The sequence below is a fragment of the Monomorium pharaonis genome, chromosome 1 (assembly GCF_013373865.1).
Source record: "Monomorium pharaonis isolate MP-MQ-018 chromosome 1, ASM1337386v2, whole genome shotgun sequence".
NCBI classification, from domain to species: Eukaryota; Metazoa; Arthropoda; class Insecta; order Hymenoptera; family Formicidae; genus Monomorium; species Monomorium pharaonis.
Window position 1 is genome coordinate 15229494 of NC_050467.1, and position 23079 is coordinate 15252572.

The 23079-nt window shown below is 31.7% G+C and overlaps 3 protein-coding genes across 8 annotated transcripts; 2 read left to right on the plus strand and 1 right to left on the minus strand.

Moving 5' to 3' along the window:
- The first annotated feature begins 342 nt into the window (after window positions 1-342).
- Window positions 343-5479, plus strand: LOC118647409 (myb-like protein M). 2 transcript variants are annotated; one of them, XM_036292263.1, is made up of 2 exons: window positions 343-418; window positions 1795-4470. In XM_036292263.1, the coding sequence occupies exon 2, from the start codon at window positions 1807-1809 to the stop codon at window positions 3220-3222; it is 1416 nt and encodes a 471-aa protein (XP_036148156.1). In that variant the 5' UTR covers window positions 343-418; window positions 1795-1806; the 3' UTR covers window positions 3223-4470. The 2 variants fall into 2 exon arrangements, with proteins under 2 accessions (XP_036148156.1, XP_036148160.1); XM_036292267.1 differs by lacking the exon at window positions 1795-4470 and adding an exon at window positions 4493-5479 and having other exon boundaries at window positions 347-418.
- Window positions 5480-9932: 4453 nt separating this feature from the next.
- Window positions 9933-12867, plus strand: LOC105838393. 3 transcript variants are annotated; one of them, XM_036288482.1, is made up of 6 exons: window positions 9939-10049; window positions 11141-11249; window positions 11341-11495; window positions 11606-11758; window positions 11871-12246; window positions 12361-12867. In XM_036288482.1, the coding sequence occupies exons 1-6, from the start codon at window positions 9986-9988 to the stop codon at window positions 12782-12784; spliced, it is 1281 nt and encodes a 426-aa protein (XP_036144375.1). In that variant the 5' UTR covers window positions 9939-9985; the 3' UTR covers window positions 12785-12867. The 3 variants fall into 3 exon arrangements, with proteins under 3 accessions (XP_036144371.1, XP_036144375.1, XP_036144367.1); XM_036288478.1 differs by having other exon boundaries at window positions 9933-10070; window positions 11871-12819; XM_036288474.1 differs by having other exon boundaries at window positions 9971-10049; window positions 11871-12819.
- On the minus strand, window positions 12806-14729 carry LOC118646155 (putative nuclease HARBI1). Of its 3 annotated transcripts, none has more exons than XM_036288501.1 (5): window positions 14398-14728; window positions 14124-14299; window positions 13787-14032; window positions 13580-13715; window positions 12806-13394 (listed from the first exon to the last, which is right to left on the minus strand). In XM_036288501.1, exons 1-5 carry the CDS (start codon window positions 14513-14515, stop codon window positions 12883-12885), a joined length of 1188 nt encoding a protein of 395 aa, XP_036144394.1. In that variant the 5' UTR covers window positions 14516-14728; the 3' UTR covers window positions 12806-12882. The 3 variants fall into 3 exon arrangements, with proteins under 3 accessions (XP_036144394.1, XP_036144386.1, XP_036144400.1); XM_036288493.1 differs by having other exon boundaries at window positions 12806-13424; XM_036288507.1 differs by having other exon boundaries at window positions 13314-13434; window positions 14398-14729.
- Between the last annotated feature and the right edge of the window lie 8350 nt (window positions 14730-23079).

The window sequence follows — 23079 nt, forward strand, 5'->3', positions numbered from 1 at the left end:
TTGATCAATCAGGCAGAGGCAAAGCTAACGGCACACAATGAGATTCTTTGCTGCTCTTGTAACTTATAATTTCTGAAAATTTTTAGGATTCTTACCTGACTGTGTAAAACGTGCTGATAACCAACGAAAACCTAACCACTACTACGGCCATATTGCTTTTTAGTTCACCTGTGCATGCAGATGGTGTTGGCGGAGCGAGTACAAATAAGGATAGCATATGGACATACAAAGTAGTCCATTTTAGGATATCCCTTCAATGTCCACAAATGTATATCCTATGAATATCCTTATAAGGTCCGTGGACATCAGGACAAGAAATGGACATAAAACGGATATCCATAGGATATCCTGTGCTGTCTGGGTATATACCTCGTCATATTCAAGTTATATTCTGAATTGTTGGAAATCATAACTGTTGGTAATTATTATCTTTCTTCATTAAATAGCATATTATGTTGCACACGTAATAACCTAGAATTTTATATAATCCTTTTGTTACAACCGTGATAATAACTCAAATTAATGTCGTTAAATTATGCCAAATTATTATATATTGTCAATAATACATGCTAGAATGTCAATATTATTATAAACTTCATTGATTGGTATAAATTTGTGTACAATATTTATTCTTACTATTTTTATTTTTTTTACAATTTACAATTAAACACTTACAATTACAAAAAAATAAGCTTATTTCATAGAAATATAAATTATATCAAAAACAGCATATACATTGACAGATTTTCATATGCAATTATAATGATTTCCAGTATATGTATGTACATTGCATGTACTGTGAATATCTATGAAGTCTTATTTTTTAATAATGAATACTGCGATTAGTAGCATTAAGCTTGCATTGTGTGTGGTATTACTATATGTAAGACAATTTTATTAGAGAAGTGACAATGACAAGTATTAGTATAAGTCTAATGTGTTGTATTATTTTTTTTTATTATTCATATACAGAAAACTTACAAATAAGCCTATGCATTAACAGATTTTTGTATACAATTATTAATGAATATTTTCAATATGTAATTTATAACTGTGTTGGCAAACTTTTTATCAGTTTTTGATAACTCTTGCATCTCAATTTATTAAAATAAAGAAAAAAAAATAAAGAAAAAACAGCTAATAAATTGTTGAAAAGTAACTTAAAACTCATAGTAATAAGCAAATGTTTTGAATATGAAGTATTATGCACGGTAGTAATAAAAATTTTTTAAATATACATAAAAATAATTATTGAACTAATAAAGACAACTTGGTTGGTTTGCTTATTATGACGTACATATTCACACATAATAAATATGCGGTGTGATTTAGTTTTGAGGGTTTTTTAAATAAAAAACTTATTTATTTAAAGAAGATAATGAATACATTAATCACATTTACCTGCAGTACCTCAGACAAAAATATTGATATTTTTTAATTCCTAATTTCATAGATTCTTGCAAATTTATAAATAATTGATTAAAAACTGATTAATATACGTGCTTTGTTTTACCATTATTTTATGAACTGTAGATATTCAATTTGAAATTCAGCTCAAAATGTGACCACTTTAGCTTCAACACCCCCTTAAGTCATTAGTAATCAGATGTTTTTATTTGTAATTTTGAAGAGCTATAAAATATAAAGCTTTTTTGTTCACCGATAAACATCAACGTATTTGTACATTGTTAAATATAATAGTAGCTTATTCTATTCGAATTTTTAAGATGTCAGTGATTAGACTTTACCTTATTATTATGTTTTTCACTGTCTTAATATTTTTTTTTTTGACAGTGCTACACTTGAATGAAATTGAATTGGAAAGTTTTAATTGAAATCAAAGGAAACATGAATTGGACGACTCGCAAAGCTTTTCACAATTTATCAAGTCGTCAACAATATAATCGTTTATGCACTCGTAGAGGATTCCATCTTTCTGTAGATAAAACACACTTACAAAATCAAAATGAAAGTAATAATTTCTTAATTTATTCATCTGAAAAAAATCATTATCATGTGACTTGTGGAAATTTGGATAGTGAAACTAAAGAGAATTTAGCTTCCACTACTTACTTTGAAGAAACATCTTTAGACTTTTCATCACAAACGCCGAGTGCTCATGATAATGTAGTAGAAGAAATAATACACGAAGATTCACAACTTCAAAATATCGAAATAGATTGTTTTGAAAACTTTCAAAACCTTTTACGACAATGCTGTCTGGACATGAATATAAATCATCTTCAGACTGAAGCAATTTTAAGAGTACTTCGTTCGCATAAATGTTTTCGGAATTTGCCAAAAGATAGCAAAACTCTTTTAAAAACAAGCCGTGATCGCATTAACTTTATACCGATTGGCTCAGGTGTATATTGGCATATTGGTTTTGTAAAACCATTAGAAAAGCACCTTTCGTTTTACGCTGCAAATGAAATTCCACCTGTTCTAGAAATAGAACTTAACACTGACGGTTTATCATTAAGTAAAAGCAATCCTATGCAATATTGGCCTTTACAATATAGAGTCATTAATATTCCCTATTTCAAGCCAATGATTATAGGTGTGTACAAAGGACTTGATAAACCTTGCAATGTATATAAATTTTTTGAAAATCTTCTTAATGAGGTGAAAGAAGCTAATAGACTAGGAGGAATACTAATACGAAATCATCACATTTCTATAGTGTTTAAAAATTTTGTTGCTGATGCTGCGGCGAGAGCTTTAGTTTTAAATCATTATGGACACAATTCTAGTAATCCATGCTCTAAGTGCAAAGTTAGTGGTTTCCGACATGAGAATCGAACGGTTTACTTGGGCATTAATCACAAAAAGCGAACAAATGAGCAATATATATATATTGTGTGGATGAAGACAATCAAAAAGGAAAAAGCGGATCTTGGAATACCGATTGTCACAAACGTACCTTTTGAAATTATGCATCTGGTATACCTTGATGTTACTATGAGGCTATTAAATGCATGGTATGATGGCAAATTTGGATATGCAGCGAAACTACGTAGCTCAGAGCTTAATGAAATGTCTTCACGATATGTAGAGTTAAACAAGTTTTGCCCTAACGAATTTGCTCGTCGTCCTAGATCTCTTGCAAAGTTCTCTATATTCAAAGCGACCGAGTTAAGACATTTTTTTTTTATATGCAGCACCAATTATTTCGTTCGGAATTCTATCAGAAGAATTTTATTTTCATTTATTATTGCTTAATGTAGCCATGAGAATAGTCACATCAAATAAATATTTGAAAAGGCAATTAAAAACGGCTGAAAAATGCTTAAATGTTTGTTATACATGCGGAACATCTTTATACAGCGAGCTTTGTAAGTTACAATGTTCATGGATTACAACATTTAGTTGATGACGTAACGGAATTAGAATGTCTAGAAAATTGTTCAGCATTCGTTTATGAAAATAATATGCCGCTTTTTAAAAAAAGTATTAGAAATCATCCACGTCCACTTGAGCAATTTGCAAATCGATTACGAGAAAAAAATTATATACAACGTGCACCTGAACGTAATCCTGAGATTCATCGCCTTTCAGCAATACACACAAATGGTCCTATTCCTGAATTTATTAAAAATACCAATTTCATACAGTACAAAAAATATTACTCAAATAAATTTAATTTTGCAGTAGATGATTGCAATAGTTTCTGCAAGATCCGAGATAAGTATGTTTGCATAATTAAAAATATTTTGACTCTAAATGAAGATGTTTTTTTTGTTGTACAAACTTTTCAAAATGTTACAAATTTTTACGAATTGCCAATTCAGTCTTCAAGTGTCGAAGTTTATAAATGCAAAGAGTTATCAAAAGACTTACAATTAATCAGTATAAATTATGTAACTGCGAAGTGCTATAGTATGCCAAGTTGGTCAAATTCATTCTCTTCAACTAAAAAATCAGAAAAAAATAATGATGAATATTGTTTCTATTTTGTTACACTATATTAAGTAATTTTATATTGTAAAGCCAAATTATATACAGAGTGTCCCATTTTAAATAATACACTCAAATATCTCTGAAACGGTGCGGTAAATAAGAAAATGTTTTAAACTAAAGTTGTATGGTCTGAAGGGGGACACATAATAATATAAATTTTTGAAAAAACTCAAGGTGATATGGTGATCATCATAATTTTTTTTAATGGAACTATATGATTTCTATTACATAACATGATGTCCTTGATTATTCTGCATATGTGCACTTTGTTTAAAACATTTTTTTATTTACCGCACCGTTTCGAAGATATTTGAGCGTATTATTTAAAATATGACACCCTGTATAACGCGAATGTCTTATTATATTTGCATAACAAATTTTAGATTTATAATCTGTCAATGTAAATCCTCCAATATAGTTTATTTTTTGTACCTCATAACTTTATTAAATGTTTTTCCATTACAAGATAAAAAAGGAAGAACTATATATATATTATATATATGTGTGTGTGTGTGTATGTATTGATCCGCAGTGTTATAAAAAATGTCTGACAAAAGTTCAAAATGTAATCGACGAGGACGTAAAATAAAAAAGCCTAAAAAGTATTGTACTACAGATTCTGATAGCCAACGAGTAAGAAAAAGGTTAAAAGTAATAAACTATTAGAAGAAATGACAGCAATGTTCAGTAACTCTAATTCTGAAGAATTAACTGATGCATCAAGTCAATCATCTGATAATGAATTTAATTTTTCGACTGACAATGAGAACAATGTTGAAACGAAAAAAGGATCTCAAAAAAATGAACAATCAGCCCGAAAAAAACAAGAAAATCAAGAAGAAACACTAAAACCATCATCGGAACAGCAACTTAAACACCATGGAAACAATAATTTTAACTCACCTGGTTGTTCAACACAAACAGTACAAAATAATTATGATCAAGGAGATGATGTCATGCGTACATCAAATAATCATTCTGTGTACGATTTCAACTCAGGGACAGTTGTTGAAACAAGTAACTATGTATATATTCCTCCGCCTGTTTCTTCAAATTATGAATATTACGACAGTTCGAGCACTAGTGGCATGTACACAAATGCAGCCAATGTTTCATCCATATATACACAGGAATTAAATACCTCAGGCAAAATATTTTTACATACAATGGATTAAAATGAATAAAATTAGTAAAATCAAATAAAATAAAATATTAAAACAACAAACAAATTTTTACAGGATCTCCATTGGATAATACACGCAGACATTCGCAGTTCTACAGCTCTCACAATAACAATTATGGCCCTATAAGTAATGAAAAATCTGAAAATGCCAATTTTAATAACTTGAGGGCATCGCAAGAAAGATTTTTCCAAAAATTTGAGGCAAAAATGCAAATGTTTTGCAAGACTCAGGAACAATATATTTCAAAAAAAAATAGACGATATGCAAAACTATTATGGGAAAAAAATGGACAAATTGAAAACTTACTTCAATACAAAATTAGATAATCTGCAAGTGTAAGTATGCATTAACGTGATTCTCTATTCTAAAAATCTATTAATTTTATCAAAATATCTTAAAAGATAAAAAAGAAGTTGTACGACAAAAAGTAGATAATCAAGATCTTACACTCTCTTAAATATTAATTTTCGAAATATAAAACAGCTAAATTATTTTTAGAAACAAAAACGCAAATAACAGTGGAGCTTATCCAGTTTATTCGCTTCCGGAAGGTTTCCCATTAAAAAATATGCAAAAATTTGAAGAATTTGAGAAAAATGAACAAAAACAGGGAGAACTAGTAAGTAAAATATTAAAAAACATTTTACTTATTTTGATTGTATAAAAATATTATCATATCTTTAATTTTGCATTTTGCTTTCCGGAATATTTAAATGGTTTTGCTATTTTTAGTAATATAAAATACAATGTTCTTAAAATTCCTTAACTATTACACAACTATTTATCAAAAATTAAAATTTTTTAGATTCGAAATTTACTTAGCAAAATCTTATATCCTTTATCGGTAGTTAATGAATTTCTATATCGATAATAAATTATACAAGGTGTTTGGTAAAGATTTATGCAATTTTTATAAGCAGGTAGAGCGCATTAAGCTGAACATAAAATCCTCATCGTTTTTCCATTTTCACAATAGTTAACGAGTTATAGACTTGTAAAATTTTCTGTATTAGCCCGGCCTACCGGCAAATGCAAGCACGCCGAGCGCCCGACCGCGGCGGCTGCCCCTCCTTAGCGCTTGAACCTTGAGATTGCTAGGCGCGCGGGGGGAGTTGTTACAACAAGCGGCAATGGCTACGCACAATGTGTACGTGTACATACATGTGTACAAAAAAATATCAGTTCTAATGCTTAAAGAAACAATTACTAAATTTATTTTTTTTTTATAAATAATGATTATTTTTAATAAAAATTTTTTTTTGGTGATAGTCTTAAATGTCGTAAACTGTCATAAATTTTAAAAGAAGCTATTATCATGTGCTCAAAAACAAATTTATCCTTCTTTAAACAACATTAGAAAATTTTATCGATTAAAATGGAAATAACAACCAAATAAAATGTTTGTTTCAACTTTATATTCTTAATTAAAAATTAAATAACGAGGATATTTATATTTTTAATAAAATTAATCCTTGTGATAGACTTATAATATACGGATAAAACTTTATGGTAAAAATTACTCTGGTAAGTAATAAACGCGTGACAAGGAGAAATTATGAAAATTTTTATTACGTTTTTCATCAAATTACGATAATATTTACATTACTTATATGATATAATTCTCTGAAATTTCTTCTTACAGTTCGTGGTTACTATCATAAATAATAAATCATACATAATTTTACTATAAAATTTTCTCCGTGTAGATTTACGAATATATGAATTTATTAAATGTTTAAAAACTTATAAACAATATTTATTTAATTCAAGAAAATTTAATATGTATGTGTGTGTATTTGGTGTGTGTGTGTGTGTGTGTGTGTGTGTGTGTGTGTGTGTGTGCGTGTGCGTGTGTGTGTGTGTGCGTGTGTGGTGTATGTACGTACATACGCGAGAAAAGAATAATCACTTTGTGACAGGAAAATGAATAATCATTCCTTAGTTCGCGATTTTATATCACTATTATTATTCACGCTGATTACTATACAATACACGCACACGTAGAAAAATATGATTCTAGTTTTAAGAAAATCAATTATTTATTTTTAATTTTAATAATTATCTTATTTTTAATGGTTGAAAAGAATATTATATTGATAATAAACACCTCACTTTACACAAAACAAATAATGTTTAACATTTTCGTGTATGTATCACACACACACACACACACACACACACACACACACACACACACACACACACCAAATACACACACATTACATACTAAAATTTTCTTGAATTAAATAAATATTGTTTATAAGTTTTCAAACATTTAATAAATTCATATATTTGTAAATCTACACGGAGAAAATTTTATAGTAAAATTATGTATGATTTATTATTTATGATAGTAACCACGAACTGTAAGAAGAAATTTCAGAGAATTATATCATATAAGTAGTGTAAATATTATCGTAATTTGATGAAGAACATAATAAAAATTTTCATAATTCCTCCTTAGCACGCGTTTACTACTTACCATAGTAATTTTTATCACAAAGTTTTTTCCGTGTATTATAAGTCTATCACAAGGATTAATTTTATTAAAAATATAAATATCTTCGTTATTTAATTTTTAATTAAGAATATAAAGTTGAAACAAATTAAGAATATAAAGTTGAAACATTTTATTTGGTTGTTATTTCCATTTTAATCGATAAAATTTTCTAATGTTGTTTAAAGAAGGATAAATTTGTTTTTGAGCACATGATAATAGCTTCTTTTAAAATTTATGACAGTTTACGACATTTAAGACTATCACCAAAAAAAATGTTTTATTAAAAATAATCATTATTTATTAAAAAAAAATAAATTTAGTAATTGCTTCTTTAAGCATTAGAACTGATATTTCTTTGTACACATGTATGTACACGTACACATTGTGCGTAGCCATTGCCGCTTGTTGTAACAACTCCCCCCGCGCGCCTAGCAATCTCAAGGTTCAAGCGCTAAGGAGGGGCGGCCGCCGCGGTCGGGCGCTCGGCGTGCTTGCATTTGCCGGTAGGCCGGGCTAATACAGAAAATTTTACAAGTCTATAACTCGTTAACTATTGTGAAAATGGAAAAACGATGAGGATTTTATGTTCAGCTTAATGCGCTCTACCTGCTTATAAAAATTGCATAAATCTTTACCAAACACCCTGTATATATATATATATAATATATATATATATAATAAGTATGGATATAGGAATGTATACATATTTATAAGCAGATTTTAAAGAAAATACCTGTACTGCATGGCAGCAAATCTGATGTATAACAAGAATGGAGCACGAGGACGATCGAATTATCGACCACGATTGCACAAAATGTCGGCGGCGAAGCCGCGTGCCAGCGTTATAAGATGGATGGAGCACACGCCAGCATGAGGACGATCGAACTATCGACGATTGCACGCAATAACGGTGCCGAAGCGGCGTGCCCGATCGCGTTATACGATGAACGGAGCGCGAGCCGGCACGAGGACGATCGAACTGTCGGCGGCGAAGCCGCGTGCCCGCGTTATAAGATGGACGGAACACACGCTGGCATGAGAACGATCGAACATATCGACGATTACACAAAGAAACTAAGCAATTACACGCAATGACGGCGGTGGACGGTGGTGAACGATTCGAGTGATGAAGCAGCGTGCCTCGGCACACTAGCGCGGCAAGCGTCACGTTCAACGCGCGATATCCAATGAGCGTCAGCTTTGTCATAAATGTCGCTCGCCGACCAATTATCGATGTAGTAGCCGCTGCGCGCGCAGATAACAGCTATACAAGATATCTGAAATCGGAGTTAAATATATTTTATTTAATTTTATTAATATTTTATTTAATATTATTAATTACACATTAAAATTTTATTACATTTATTACATTTTTTTTCCTGTATTTAACAATGTTTCATTTTCTTTTTCTATTTTTTTAACATGAAAACTTTTCATATTATGCAAAATAAAAGATCAGGCGCTTGAGCTCAGTAATATATAATAATGACGAAATACTGAATATACAAAACTTATAATACATGATAGTTAATTATTGCAGTCAGTATGTGATCATCATGAGTTTACAAGTGTCATCAGTATGTGTTCTCACACTTGTCCTCATATGAATGTTAATTTGTACTCATGATATGTATCATCATAATATGATTACAAGATGTATATCACATTTCCATCAACATCAGAAGATCATATTGGCTGTGTTTTGCCGAACCTCTGCTTAGCCAAGCGCACGTAAGCGGCTAACGTTTGCTACATAACATTTGGCTGGACAGAAGCGCTGAGTAATTAACTATAACAGCGGTAGTTAGCGGTGGTTAGCGGTCACCATTTTTACGTAAGTTTATTTTCATCGAACATAACCTGAGAAATATATTGATGTTCTAACGATAAAAAGTCTGTTTTTCTGTAATATTTAGATTAAAATACATACAAATCTTGGGATTATATTTTATGATTATATGATTATTGAATTAGATGATTATTTTTATACTAAAAATTATATTTATATACTGGAAAACTATGACTACTAAAGCAGGTATTATATTTCTTTAAATTGTAAATTATTGCGATATAAAATATCTTGATATATAAACACATGTATGTGATATTGTTACGGAATAAGAGCCTTGTATCTGTATTCGTCTCCACACCTACGAAGAGAGCAGAGCGTACAGTCGAGTGTACCGCGAGTATCACGCAGTCGGCGTTGGTGTGACTGTCATGAATCTCTGAACATACCCGCGCACGCGCGGGGGGAGGACGTTGTTGTCGATTGAGGCGATTGACACGGCGGGTGCTCGCTTGAATACGATTTCGTCGTTTTTTTGAGTCGTGTGTGCGTATGTGCGTGCTGTTGTTCCTCTTTGTGTTTGCATTCGTGCGAAGCGATCGAGTTAAAGATTTGGGTTAATATCGACGCCGGATCCGTAAGTCTTGTCGTCCGGGAAGCTTCGGACCAGTTGAGAATTATTTCACGAAGGGAGACTCGTAGAGGCCATTGAGGCTCGATTCGTAACGGAGACGGGGAACGGACACTCCGAGTGTCGTATCCGATAAAGGGAGACTCGCGGACGCCCTCGTCGTCCAATCTAGAAGAGCGAGAGGAGTTTCTGTTTCCGTTTCAGATCCAGCTCGGCATAAATTTCATCACTCGGGCCTTATATTAGTCAACTCCTTGGATAGCCGGCCATCTTTTCTTCCCCCTTTCCTCGACCGAGATCCTCCCCATCGACATATAGAATGGACTGAGCATTGCGATAGGCAAGCGCGCGCCTGCTTTAGAGTGAGAGGTACTACACCTGAGGCCTATGTTTGTCTCTCTTGCAAGCTTCTGATTTGTTATTTCGTCCTCCTCCGTGAATGGAGGGGGACGAAATAACAAATCAGAAGCTTGCAAAAGAGACAAACATAGGCCTCAGGTGTAGTACCTCTCACTCTAAAGCAGGCGCGCGCTAACCTATCGCAATGCTCAATCCATTCTATATGTCGATGGATCCTCCCATCCTGGCTGGTGACAAAAGAACGTGCACGGACAACGTTTTTTCATCATAGCGGAACAGACCGAAAAACTCCTGAACTTAATTGAACACACCATCGAAACCTGTCGTATGACGCGAAGCGTTAATCTATGTTCAAATCATCACTAAAATTCTCCTTAATTCTATGTTAAATGAATCTGTTTCTTTCTTTCAGTTACCTTTTGTTAATTTTCCAACGTTACTTATCCTAACAGATATAAAATAGAAAACTTCTGTATTTTTATCTTTTAAAAATCTATTTTTATTTATCGAATATTCACTTTATTTTGCATAGAAGGTGAAGATAAAAGGCGATTCAAAATCTGGTTTAGAATTAATGAGCAAGAACCTATAATAATTCCAGGGTTGAAAATAAATACGTACGCGCAAGTGAAAAGTAATAATGTTCAAATAAATTTAATTTAAATATATTCAATATTTTGGAAAAAATACTTTAAAACCAAAAAATTATGTTTTAGACAATGATGAATATGCCTACAATTTTTTTATGAAGTGCGTAGAATCTGGAATAATCATGAATGATGAGCCCATAGAAGTATTATTCAAGTCGATAGATGATGTGGACTAGTAAGTATAATTACGTGTTAATATGTAAGTTATGTCTGTGACATTTGCCACCGACACACACACATATATATGTACTTCTATTTATTTTTAGCACACCTGTTGAATACGTATTGCCGGATGAACAATTGACTGAGATATTATCGGATGTGACACAAGACAAAACTATATTAAAAGTAACATATAGCTATCAGGGCAAGTTATATAAAGTGACGGAAAGTAGTATAACTCACTCTAAACTACAGGCAGGTTAGTAAAATTTACAATATATTGGACGTAGAAATTATAGGTTTCTCGTAGTAATACAAGTGCGAGTAAGTAATATATGAATTGTCATAAAATTAACTATTTTATTGCAGATGAAAATTTCTTTGCCGAATTTTTCCAAAAAGCTACTGGAAAGAATATTATACAAGATAACTTGGATGAATCTTACTCTAGCCAAATCAATCCACATCATACAATGCCAGGACAGGAGATCCTCATCGAATCACCTGACGATGATGAAAATGGTACATTATGAATTTTCTAAATTCATGTGTTAGAGATTAAGTTAAATGTAAAAAAACAATACGCACATTTGTTTGATACCATAATCAATTTTTTATATATTCTTTATTTTAGATTCTAAATTTGGATGGGATAATAAATCCATTTTATTCCTCCTATCCAAATATTCTGAACGGCTTGCGAAATTTAGAAGTCCAACAATAAAAAAAATTACGTTGTGGAAAGAAATAGAAAAAGAATTTCATAAAATAGGGATTTCGCAGGTTAATGCACAAATGATTGACCATAAATTTCGCAATTTGAAAGCCAGATATAAAAATATAAAAAATAATAACAAAAAAACCGGACGAGGTCGACAAGCACGGGAGTGGTACCAACAAATGGCGGAAATTTTAGAAAGTGATAAATCTGTCAATTTTGACATCGGTATCTCATCAATGGATGATGGAGCAATCAACTTATCGCAGCACAGAATTTCATCGGCATACAGGTTATCATCGACATTAATGTCATCTTTTCAAAATTTTTATGATAGTCATAATTTTACACATTTTTCGTCACGTATTCGGTCTCTTTCCTCGTCTTCTGACGCGTTTTCGGACAGTGATGCAGAAACTAGTGCTGACACATCCTCCAATTCACATCACCTGGATGCTGGCGATTGTAGTTGCAGTTCAAATGCAGTGTCAAATGGAGAGCCAATATCATCAGGGAGCGCACAATATTTAACATGTTCTAATCCATCAAAAGAATCTAAAACTAGAAAATCCACCCATGCAAAAAACTTATACTCACAAAGAAACAGAGCATTGCAGCAGGAGTCGAGCAAAATAGATGTACTACGAAGCATTGAAAATAAATATGACAGAGTATTGCAGCAGGAGGCGAGCAAAATAGATGTACTGCGAAGCATTGAAATAGCAGTAGCACATAAAAATGAATTATTGCAACGGAAAAATGAATTATTGGAAAGACGAAATGAGCTATTGGAAAGTTTAATTGAGAAAAAGAATAATACCACGCAGTAATTAAAAATTATCTCTTATATCTTAATGTATAAAAAAGATTTATTTAATTTTAAAATAAAAATACAAAATTTATTATATGTTAACAAAAATACTGCAGTTTATAAGTTATTCATTATTTGTTCCCTTTTCATCCGCGCATTTTCATTAATTGCTTCATTTTCATCGACATTTATATCGTTGTAGTCTTCACCATTTTCATTATTAATGTCCTCATTCATAAAGTAATTCTCCCTTATATCAACTTCATCGTGCATTAAAAGGAAATTGTGGAGAGTGCAGGCCGCTGCAATGATGTAATTTGCCATTCTTACACTTTTAACATCAAGATATTTCAATCTCCGCCATTTGCACTTTAATAATCCAAATGCACGCTCAACAATCGACCGTATAGACGAAAGTTTGGTGTTATACGTGGACTGTTCTGGCGTGAGATGTCCGTTGTCCCGAAAAGGTGTCATCAGATTTTGAAGCAATGGATACGCTGAATCGCCTATAATGTGCTTTTGTGGTGGTAGAATTGGATTTTCTTGATCCATCAGTCTGTTAAAAATGGAGCTACTGCGAAACACAGCTGCATCATGTGCTTGTCCTGGCCGACCAATTAAACAATCTATAAATTTACCCGTATGATCGCATATGCCTGTAATAACCTATGAATGTAATTGTTCGATTCTCAAAACAAAAACAGCATTTTTATCAAATTTTATCACACACAACGATTTGATACCTAATAATATGTAAGTATTAAATAATATGTAAGTAAATATCATTATGAAAAATTGATAGTCAACGAACCTTGAAAATTAATTGAATGGAATCCCTTACGATTATAATAATCGTTTGCATTTCCGGGCGGTTGTTTGATGGGAATGTGACATCCGTCAATGGCCCCCACAACACCTGGAAATCCTCGCGATCGCATACGGAAAATCTAAAACAAACAAAACAGAATTCACAACATATTATTGATATATGAAATAAAATAAAGATTATATAAATTACCCTTTCATTATTTTCGCACTCTTCGGCATTTGGCCATTTTACAAATTGTGGCATTATTTCTTTTAATGCACAAATTACTTCTTTAAATACTACATGAGCGTTACTTTTTGAGAGCCCAAATCTGTCGGCAACGGATCGAAAGCTCTCAGGAGTGCCAACAATCCATATAGTTAACAATATTTTTTTTCGTAACGGAACGTTGTTTTCACCTTGCCGAATTTGCCGATATATTAAATTTTCCAATTCCTTGTGTAAAAAAAATATTTAAAAAGACGTTATAGTTAATATATACATTATTTCAGAGTGTTAAATTTATTGTTATTAAAAAATACCTCACCTCATATAATTCTCGGCTCATTCTAAAATGCGAGTGAAATTGGTTATCATTGTAATGTGGTACAATGTGCTCATAGTAATGCAAATTTAAAATTCCTCTATTACATCTATCTCCGTGTATTAGGTCACGTAGTATTGGTGCATCTTCTACACCAATATTGACGATATTTATAAGTTCTGACAAAAATCATACATGACTAATTCATCATATTATAGGTAAAGTATATATTATAGCTGAAAGCTGTTACGAAGCTCATTATTACTTACTTTTTTACCTTGGTCATTTACAACAGGAATGAGTAACTCTTCGATTTCATCATCATCATCATCATCATCATCATCATTATCATCATTCAATAATTCATCCAAAATCAAATTGTCAATATTTTCCATACTGGTTATAGATACGCCACAATTTAACAAACGTAATAGAATTGCAATTCATTAAACTGCTATTGTTTATGGATATTGTAATTCAATGACACTTTATACAAAAATATTAAACAAAATTGTGTTGTAATTAACAATAACATAAATTGCGGTTATGTTGAATTTACTGTTAACACAAAAATATGCTGAAAACTGTCCAGTCGATACCTCAATAGCGCTAAGCGGCGCTACAATCGAAACCGCTACCAAACGAGCGACTGCTTAGCTAGCGAAGGTTCGGCAAAACACAGCCATTATGATGAAATCTGATCATCACGCATTGCTATCTGGGTTGTTATGTAAAGTTCTGTGCGTCTGTTACTGTAGCATCCCTGCTCAAAAAATCCGATAGAATCAGATAAGAAAAAGTTCTATCTAATTGAATCGTGTTTTTGGTTCGTAAATATTAGATCGGTTATCTGAAATATACGATAGGCTTTCTATATTTCTGTATCGTATTTTTCATATAGTTACCTATCGTTTTTAATCAATTTCTATCGTCATTTTTTATATAAATTAATCGTGTTCTATCGTGTTTTTGGTTCGTAAATATTAGATCGGTTATCTGAAATATACGATAGGCTTTCTATATTTCTGTATCGTATTTTTCATATAGTTACCTATCGTTTTTAATCAATTTCTATCGTCATTTTTTATATAAATTAATCGTGTTCTATCGTGTTTTTGGTTCGTAAATATTAGATCGGTTATCTGAAATATACGATAGGCTTTCTATATTTCTGTATCGTATTTTTCATATAGTTACCTATCGTTTTTAATCAATTTCTATCGTCATTTTTTATATAAATTAATCGTGTTCTATCGTGTTTTTGGTTCATAAATATTAGATCGGTTATCTGAAATATATACGATAGGCTTTCTATATTTCTGTATCGTATTTTTCATATAGTTACCTATCGGTTTTAATCAATTTCTATCGTCATGTTTTATATAAATTAATCGTATTTTATCGTGTTTTTGGTTCGTAAATATTAGATTGGTTATCTGAAGTATACGATAGGCTTTCTATATTTCTGTATCGTATTTTTCGTATAGATTACCTATCGTTTTTAATCAATTTCTATCGTCATGTTTTATATAAATTAATCGTATTCTATCGTGTTTTTGGTTCGCAAATATTAGATTGCTTATCTGAAACTTATGATAGACTTTTTATCTTTCTGTATCATATTTTTCGTATAGATTACCTATCGTAAATCTAGTTCAAAAAATGTAAACGTTTTACTTTTCTTGTACAGAATCATTTACTCAATTAAAATGAGTAAATTATAAAAGTAATGTGGCAGTCGTCTTCCACATCGTCCTCTCGTAGCGAAAGAAACTGATTATTGCTTGTCTTAATCGTGTTGCGGGTGGTCTTTATATAGCGGGTCGGCTGCATTTGACTCACGAGAGAGTAATCGTCTACCAGCCTATCGGCGGCGTCGCGTACTAACTAAAAAGTTGGATAGAAAATGATAGAAACATATAGAAATTTGATAGAAAATTTATAATATTCTATCGTTCTTTATCGTATCTCAATTAAACGATTAAAACTTTATCTGAATATGGATACTTTCCTATATGATCTTACCTAATTATCTTACTGAATAGAAAAATTACGATTTAAAGTCTATACAAATTAATCTGAAATTGTCCCTATATGTTTCTATCAAATATATGTTATGGAACAATAATCGTTTTCTATCGTTGTCTTTATAACAGGAGATATTTCAAGGAGGAACAATTATCACAGGCACACAAAAAAAGTGATCCGGCGGACCAGACTAGTCAATCCTTATGTATTTTGGCTCACTGAATCCGAATTCAAGGTCAGAATTGTAAAGTTAGCATTTTCTAACCTCAAAAAAAATTTTTTTTTAATGTTGGTCTGGCGGACCAAACTATATCAGTCAATCCTTATGCATTTTGACCCGCTGAATCCAAATCCAAGGTCAGAATTATTAAATTTGCTCATTTTTTCTAACCTCAAAAAAAATTTTTTTTAATGTTGGTCCGGCGGACCAAAGTACTCTATCCTTATGTATTTTGACCCGCTGAATCCAAATCCAAGGTCAGAATTATTAAATTTGCTCATTTTTTCTAACCTCAAAAAAAATTTTTTTTAATGTTGGTTCGGCGGACCAGAGTAGTCTATCCTTATGTATTTTGACCCGCTGAATCGAAATTCAAGGTCAGAATTGCTGAAATGGCTTATTTTTTTCTAACCTCAAAAAAACACCTTGTAAAAGCAGCTTGGATCTTAAATGTATAATTCGGAGCGTGCAAGCCTGCGTAAGCACATTATCCGGGGAAAATTTAATACTTATAACAAGTCTGAGCTTCTGTGAATGAATAGATTAGAAAATTCACTCCCTTTTTCTATTATATTTAACTCTTTTATTCTGACCTTGGATTTGGATTCAAAATACATAAGGATTGACTGATTATATAGTCTGGTCCGCCAGACCATTAAAAAAAATTTTTTTTTAAGGTTAGGAAATGCGAGCTAACTTTGCAATTTTGACTTTGGATTCGTATTCAGCGGATCAAAATACATAAGGATTGACTAGTCTAGTCCGCCGGACCAACTCTTTTTTTTGTGTGTCTGTGTTATTTTATAATTCCGCCAGACAGAACATTCTGTTGTTTTTTATGGTATCCGAATTAAACGATTAAAACTTTATCTGAATATGGATACTTTCCTATATTATCTTATCTGGTTATCTTATTGAATAAAAAAATTACGACTTAAAGTCTATATAAATTATTCAGATAATTCTATATTCAGATAAAGTTTTAATCGTTTGATTGGGAGCGTCCCAGATGCGCACAGTAATAAACAGACACAGCAAGCTGAGTGAAACGGACACAGTAACAAACGGACACAGACCAAACGGACACAGTAATAAACGGACACAGTAACAAACGAACACAGTAACAAACGGACACAGACCAAATGCGCACAGAGCGAAACGGACACAGTAACAACTGGACACAGACCAAATGCGCACAGAGCGAAACGGACACAGTGCGAAACGGACACAGACCAAATGCGCACGGACCAAATGCGCACACTGCACATGCGCACGCTGCATGTGCGCACGGACCAAATGCAATCCATGTACATTGCAAGCAGAGTAAAGTCCACATAGGTTAGCGACTTGGACGGGGTGGGTGCGGGAGGGGGGCCGAAGGCCCCCCTTGCACCCCCCGTGTGTGTGTGTGTGTTTGTGCGTGCAAAGCATTCACTGCATCACATGGGTTTGCGACTTTCCGTGTATGCATTTGGTCTGTGCGCATGTGCTGTGTGCGCATTTGGTCTGTGTCCGTTTCGCTCTGTGCGCATTTGGTCTGTGTCCGTTTCGCACTGTGTCCGTTTCGCTCTGTGCGCATTTGGTCTGTGTCCGTTTGTTACTGTGTCCGTTTCGCACTGTGTCCGTTTGTTACTGTGTCCGTTTCGCACTGTGTCCGTTTATTACTGTGTCCGTTTGGTCTGTGTCCGTTTGTTACTATGTCCGTTTCGCTCAGCTTGCTGTGTCCGTTTATTACTGTGCGCATCTGGGACTCACTCGTTTGATTCAGACACGATAAAGAACGATAAAATGTTATGTTCGGCAAAATTGCGAAATAATTTTTCCCTGTTTAAAATATCTCCAATTATATAGACAATGATAGAAAACTATTATAGTATATAACATATTTTTAATAAAAACGTATAAGGACAATTTCAAATTAATTTATATAGACTTTACGTCATAATTTTTATATTCAATAAGATAGCCAGATAAATTGTATAGGAAAGTACTCATATTCAGATAAAGATTTAATCGTTTAATTTAGATACGATAAAATACGATAGAACTTTATGTCCGCCGAAATGGTAATATATTTGATAGAAACATATAGGAACAATTTCAGATTAATTCATATAGAGTTTTATAGACCTTGAATCGTAAATTTCATATTCAGAACGATAAGTAGATAGGATCATATATAAAAGTAGTCGTATTCAGATAAAGTTTTAATCGTTTATTTCAGATACGATAAGAAACGATAGAACTTTATGTCCTCCGAAATTGGAATACATCTGATAGAAACGTATAGGAACAATTTCAGATTAATTCATATAGAGTCTTATAGACCTTGAATCGTAAATTTCATATTCAGAACGATAAGTAGATAGGATCATATATAAAAGTAGTCGTATTCAGATAAAGTTTTAATCGTTTATTTCAGATACGATAAGAAACAATAGAATTTTATAACTTTTCTATCTGGCAGGAAATCTAGTGTCCGATAGAAACGATAGATTCAGATAAAATCATATTAAATTTCTATCGAATTTCTATATGTTTCTATCAGTTTCTATCGTACTTTTTGAACAGGGATTCTAGCAATGCCTAAAAATATTAATGTTATAATTATTTAAAAATAAAAATGTTGATATTATAATACTATATTACAATATTAACTATTAAATAATTTAACAAATAAAAACAATAGAAAATTTAGACTACTTACTAGATAGGAGATAATCGTTGGAAAGATGTGAATCATGGTGGTAATGACTACTGGTACAATCATAATCGAAATAGTTGGGGGTGTTTCTTGATAGCGTCCAAACGAGTGCATCAGCTTCGCAAATCATAAATATAACAATAGATGTTACGGCAAGTTGCGTTATAATTAACAAACACTTGGCAAACCAGTGTAAACGTACATGTTGTCATGTTTCAAGTAACAATTCTTTTAGTTTTTTATAAATTGATGCCGATCGCAAGGTTTTGGGCAAAGTTATGCTGAAGTTCCATCCAGAAAATATTTTGTTGCAATATGAATTATGCATTTTTCCACGTATCTTGATGTAAGACTTTCTATAAGAGGCTGTAACTTTAAAAAAATAATTACCATTACAATTAAATTATAAATTGACCAAATGATTTAATTACATTAATTTTACCACATACTTAAGAGACAATGCAACAAACGTAAATAATAGCAAAAAAGCAGAGTTAGAAAATAGACAAAAGGAATACTATATTTGATTCCAAGTAATGCGTCCACCGTGCCATCGGAATAAAAACCACAATACATTTTATTATGTAAGATAAAAACCCCTGAAAATCAAGATATCGTGATATGTGTGTCAATAATTAATTGTTGGACAAAAATACCTTCAAGATACCTTCAAGAACGATTACATATGTAATCTTAGTACACTTGTTTTCTAACCTTTTCTTTTAGTATATCTTGTTGACATTCTTTGTGCCTGATAATAAATGTAATGTGCATTATTTGTTTTAACTTTTCCTTTTATTAAGTTGTTTATAAATTGACACCATTCATTGATAAATGACTCCGCAAGAGTATTAATAACAACATCTTTTGTATTTGAACAATGAAAATTTATGGTATCCATTTCTGTCATTAGAAAGAACATACTTTTTGTTTTATTTTTGTAAAATGACAAAAATTCAAAAATTGTAGTTCCATCTTTTCCAAAACACGTTGCATGTCCTTCATTATATTGTCATTATGTAAGATTATACTGCAATCATGACATTGTATTTTTGTTTTTATTAAATGTAATACAACTTTAGAAGTAAAATTTTTATCTAAACAGGAATCATGACATTCCAAATTTGATGTACCGTGATATTCGACTTCTTCTGTTTCTGTACGTTCTTCTTCTACTAAACTATTCGATGATATAATTTCACTAGCTTGAAGTAATGTGAGCAGTGGTAAAAATTCTGTTTCATTTTTTTAGCAGTTGGCAGACAATGAATGTTTAGATGTAATATTGCATATTAATAAAGTTTTACATGTTGTTTCGAACATATATGGAGAAGGGTTAGTATTTGTGGGACAATGACTCCTTACTTGACTAAAAAAGTTTTCAAGAGGATCTTGATTTAAATGTTTCAAATTTAATGTTTTAAAACCATAACTTTGAAGCATTGTTCACAGTGTTATTGTTCCCTGTATAGTATGTATCCAATTAATTAAACATTTCGGTTTACTTTGTCGTAAAGATTTGTGAGTCTGTTTTTGGACATATTTCATTTGACTTAATGTGTTTAATGCATTTTTCCAAAATTTTACATGATTGCTATTTTCAGTTATGTGACTGCTAAGACCTTGTCCAGGTTTGCCATTAAAAGAATCAAATAATGAGTCAAAAAAGAAAATTGCTTCCATTGTACCAATAGCACTATGTGGTAAAGATATAATTCCTTCTTTAGTATTTACAAATCTTGCTGTATTAATAAAAGAATGTTTTCATAAGTTTTGTTTTTAATATACAATTAACTTCTAAAGCAATGTGTATAATAAATTAAATATATACTTACTTTCTTGTCTAAGAATGAGCAGCACGTCTAGGAAGTTTGCGACTGTGTGACTTAAAACCTGAGTCGCGTATTTGACCTTCATTTTTGGTATTAGATGTGGAAATACATGTCGATCCGTCAATTTTTTCATCTGCCGATTTCGAAACAAAGAAGTAATATCTATTTTATAGGCAATTTCAATATGTTCCCAAGAAGCATAGTGTCCATCAGAATTTAAGAGTAAATCTTTATTTAGAAGATTATTGCGTACACCTTTTTGAAGGTGTACGTAATCATATAATGGTACAATAATTTGTTTTTCTACAATAAAAGTGTTATTTAATGTATCTGTACCTAAAACAAAAAATGACAAAATTAGTACTTTTTTTATTTTCTTACATACAAATGTATTTTATTTATTTTTATTTTTTATTATATTATTAAAAAAAATTATATATTTAATAAATTCTCTCTTGTTCCGTGTGTACAAATATGTATTTATAACCATCTACTTACTAGTACTATTACTATAGCTGCTATATTTTAAATGGTTACGATTTTTTGCAAGCAATGTATTAATCGTAGCAATATTTAGCCCAGCCCTGGTCACAAACTGTTGCTACAGGTTTAAATCCACATTGTTGTAAAATTAATAGCCATTCTGTAACACTTTCAGTAAGTTGTATCGAATCTGTTGCGCTATTAGAAAAACCATATCCGATGGGCATGTGTTTTCCAGATGCAAGACATTTTATATAAAATAATATTGCATGATCACTCAATTTCCTTCTTCTCTTTCTTCCACAGTCCTCAAAGCCAATAATTTTGTTTTTCTTGACATCATATGTAAGAAATGGTTGTATTGCTATTTCATCCCAACCAAGTATAATATATAAATCCTCAGGATTTAATGTGTTACTGAGTAATGTCAAATATTGCAGCATGATTTTATTTAATCCTGTACTAAGAGGAATACGATGTAATGTTGAAATTAATGTTTTGTACGATGGGCAAGGAATATATCTTGCTAATTGTAAATAAGAAGAACGAGATCTGCTGCAAAACTCCAAGACAAAACACCTTGTCTTCAATTGTATATCGTCTAGCCTATATTATAAAAATTTTGAAAAGTAATAAAAATAATATAAATGATACAAAATAGACAATTATAATACTAAAATAATATACTAAAGTAAAAGAAATAATACATAATTATTTAGTTTTAATTGGAATAATGTCGTTATTGATATACAGGGTGTAATGTAATCGGAAGCCATCCCGTAATGGAAAGATAGACGGGATCGAGATGAACATAAAAGTCCAATATTGTCTTGGGTTAAGTCTATCAATAATCGAGATATAAATTTTTCAAATTGTACGAATGAGAGCGCGCCGTGTGAAGAGCCGAGACGCTCGAGCTGTAGCGCGGCCCACTGTGTCGAGCATTGGCTGCCGGCGCCGGGGGGAAGAAGGAGAAGCGGTGCCGCTGCCTGTGCTTCGCCGCCCTCGCGTCTCACCGCACCGCGCCAACACTCGTAGCGATGGCAGCTATGCACATTCGCGATTACTTGACAAATTAGGAGTTAGCAAAGATATGACAAATTAAAACCGTAATAAACTGCTGTGATTAAGAAAGTCGAAAGAGCGAAAGCGATAGATACTTATGGAATCTACAAATAATCTAATTTCTATCGTAATTGTGAATAAGTAAATTAATAAAAGTTTTTCGTACATTCACGAAAGATTCTTTCTTTTTCTTAAATATCTTATTTACAGTATCATACAATTCTAACTTTGTTTCTTATCGAATTGTGTCGTACTGTTAAATCCTTGATGAAAACATTAATAAAAAATTAACATAAATTTACAATTGATTCTTAAAGTGATAATTTTCTTTTATAAGTGTATTATAATATTTGCCGCATCAAATTCTCTCATCGTTTTTTATTGGTTTTTTTTCCATAGAATGTTAAATTAACAAAGGTTTATCACAATTAATATCTACGATTGATTCTTCATACATTCTCATTTCGTAAATATTTAATTAGAAAATTATAAAATGCGCGATATATCCATATAATATGTTACACTCATTGTTCATAACACGATAGAAAAATATCTCTTGATGTAACGATTTCACAATAGATTATGCCTTCTACGATAATTATGCTTAGAGATGTTCAATATCAAATG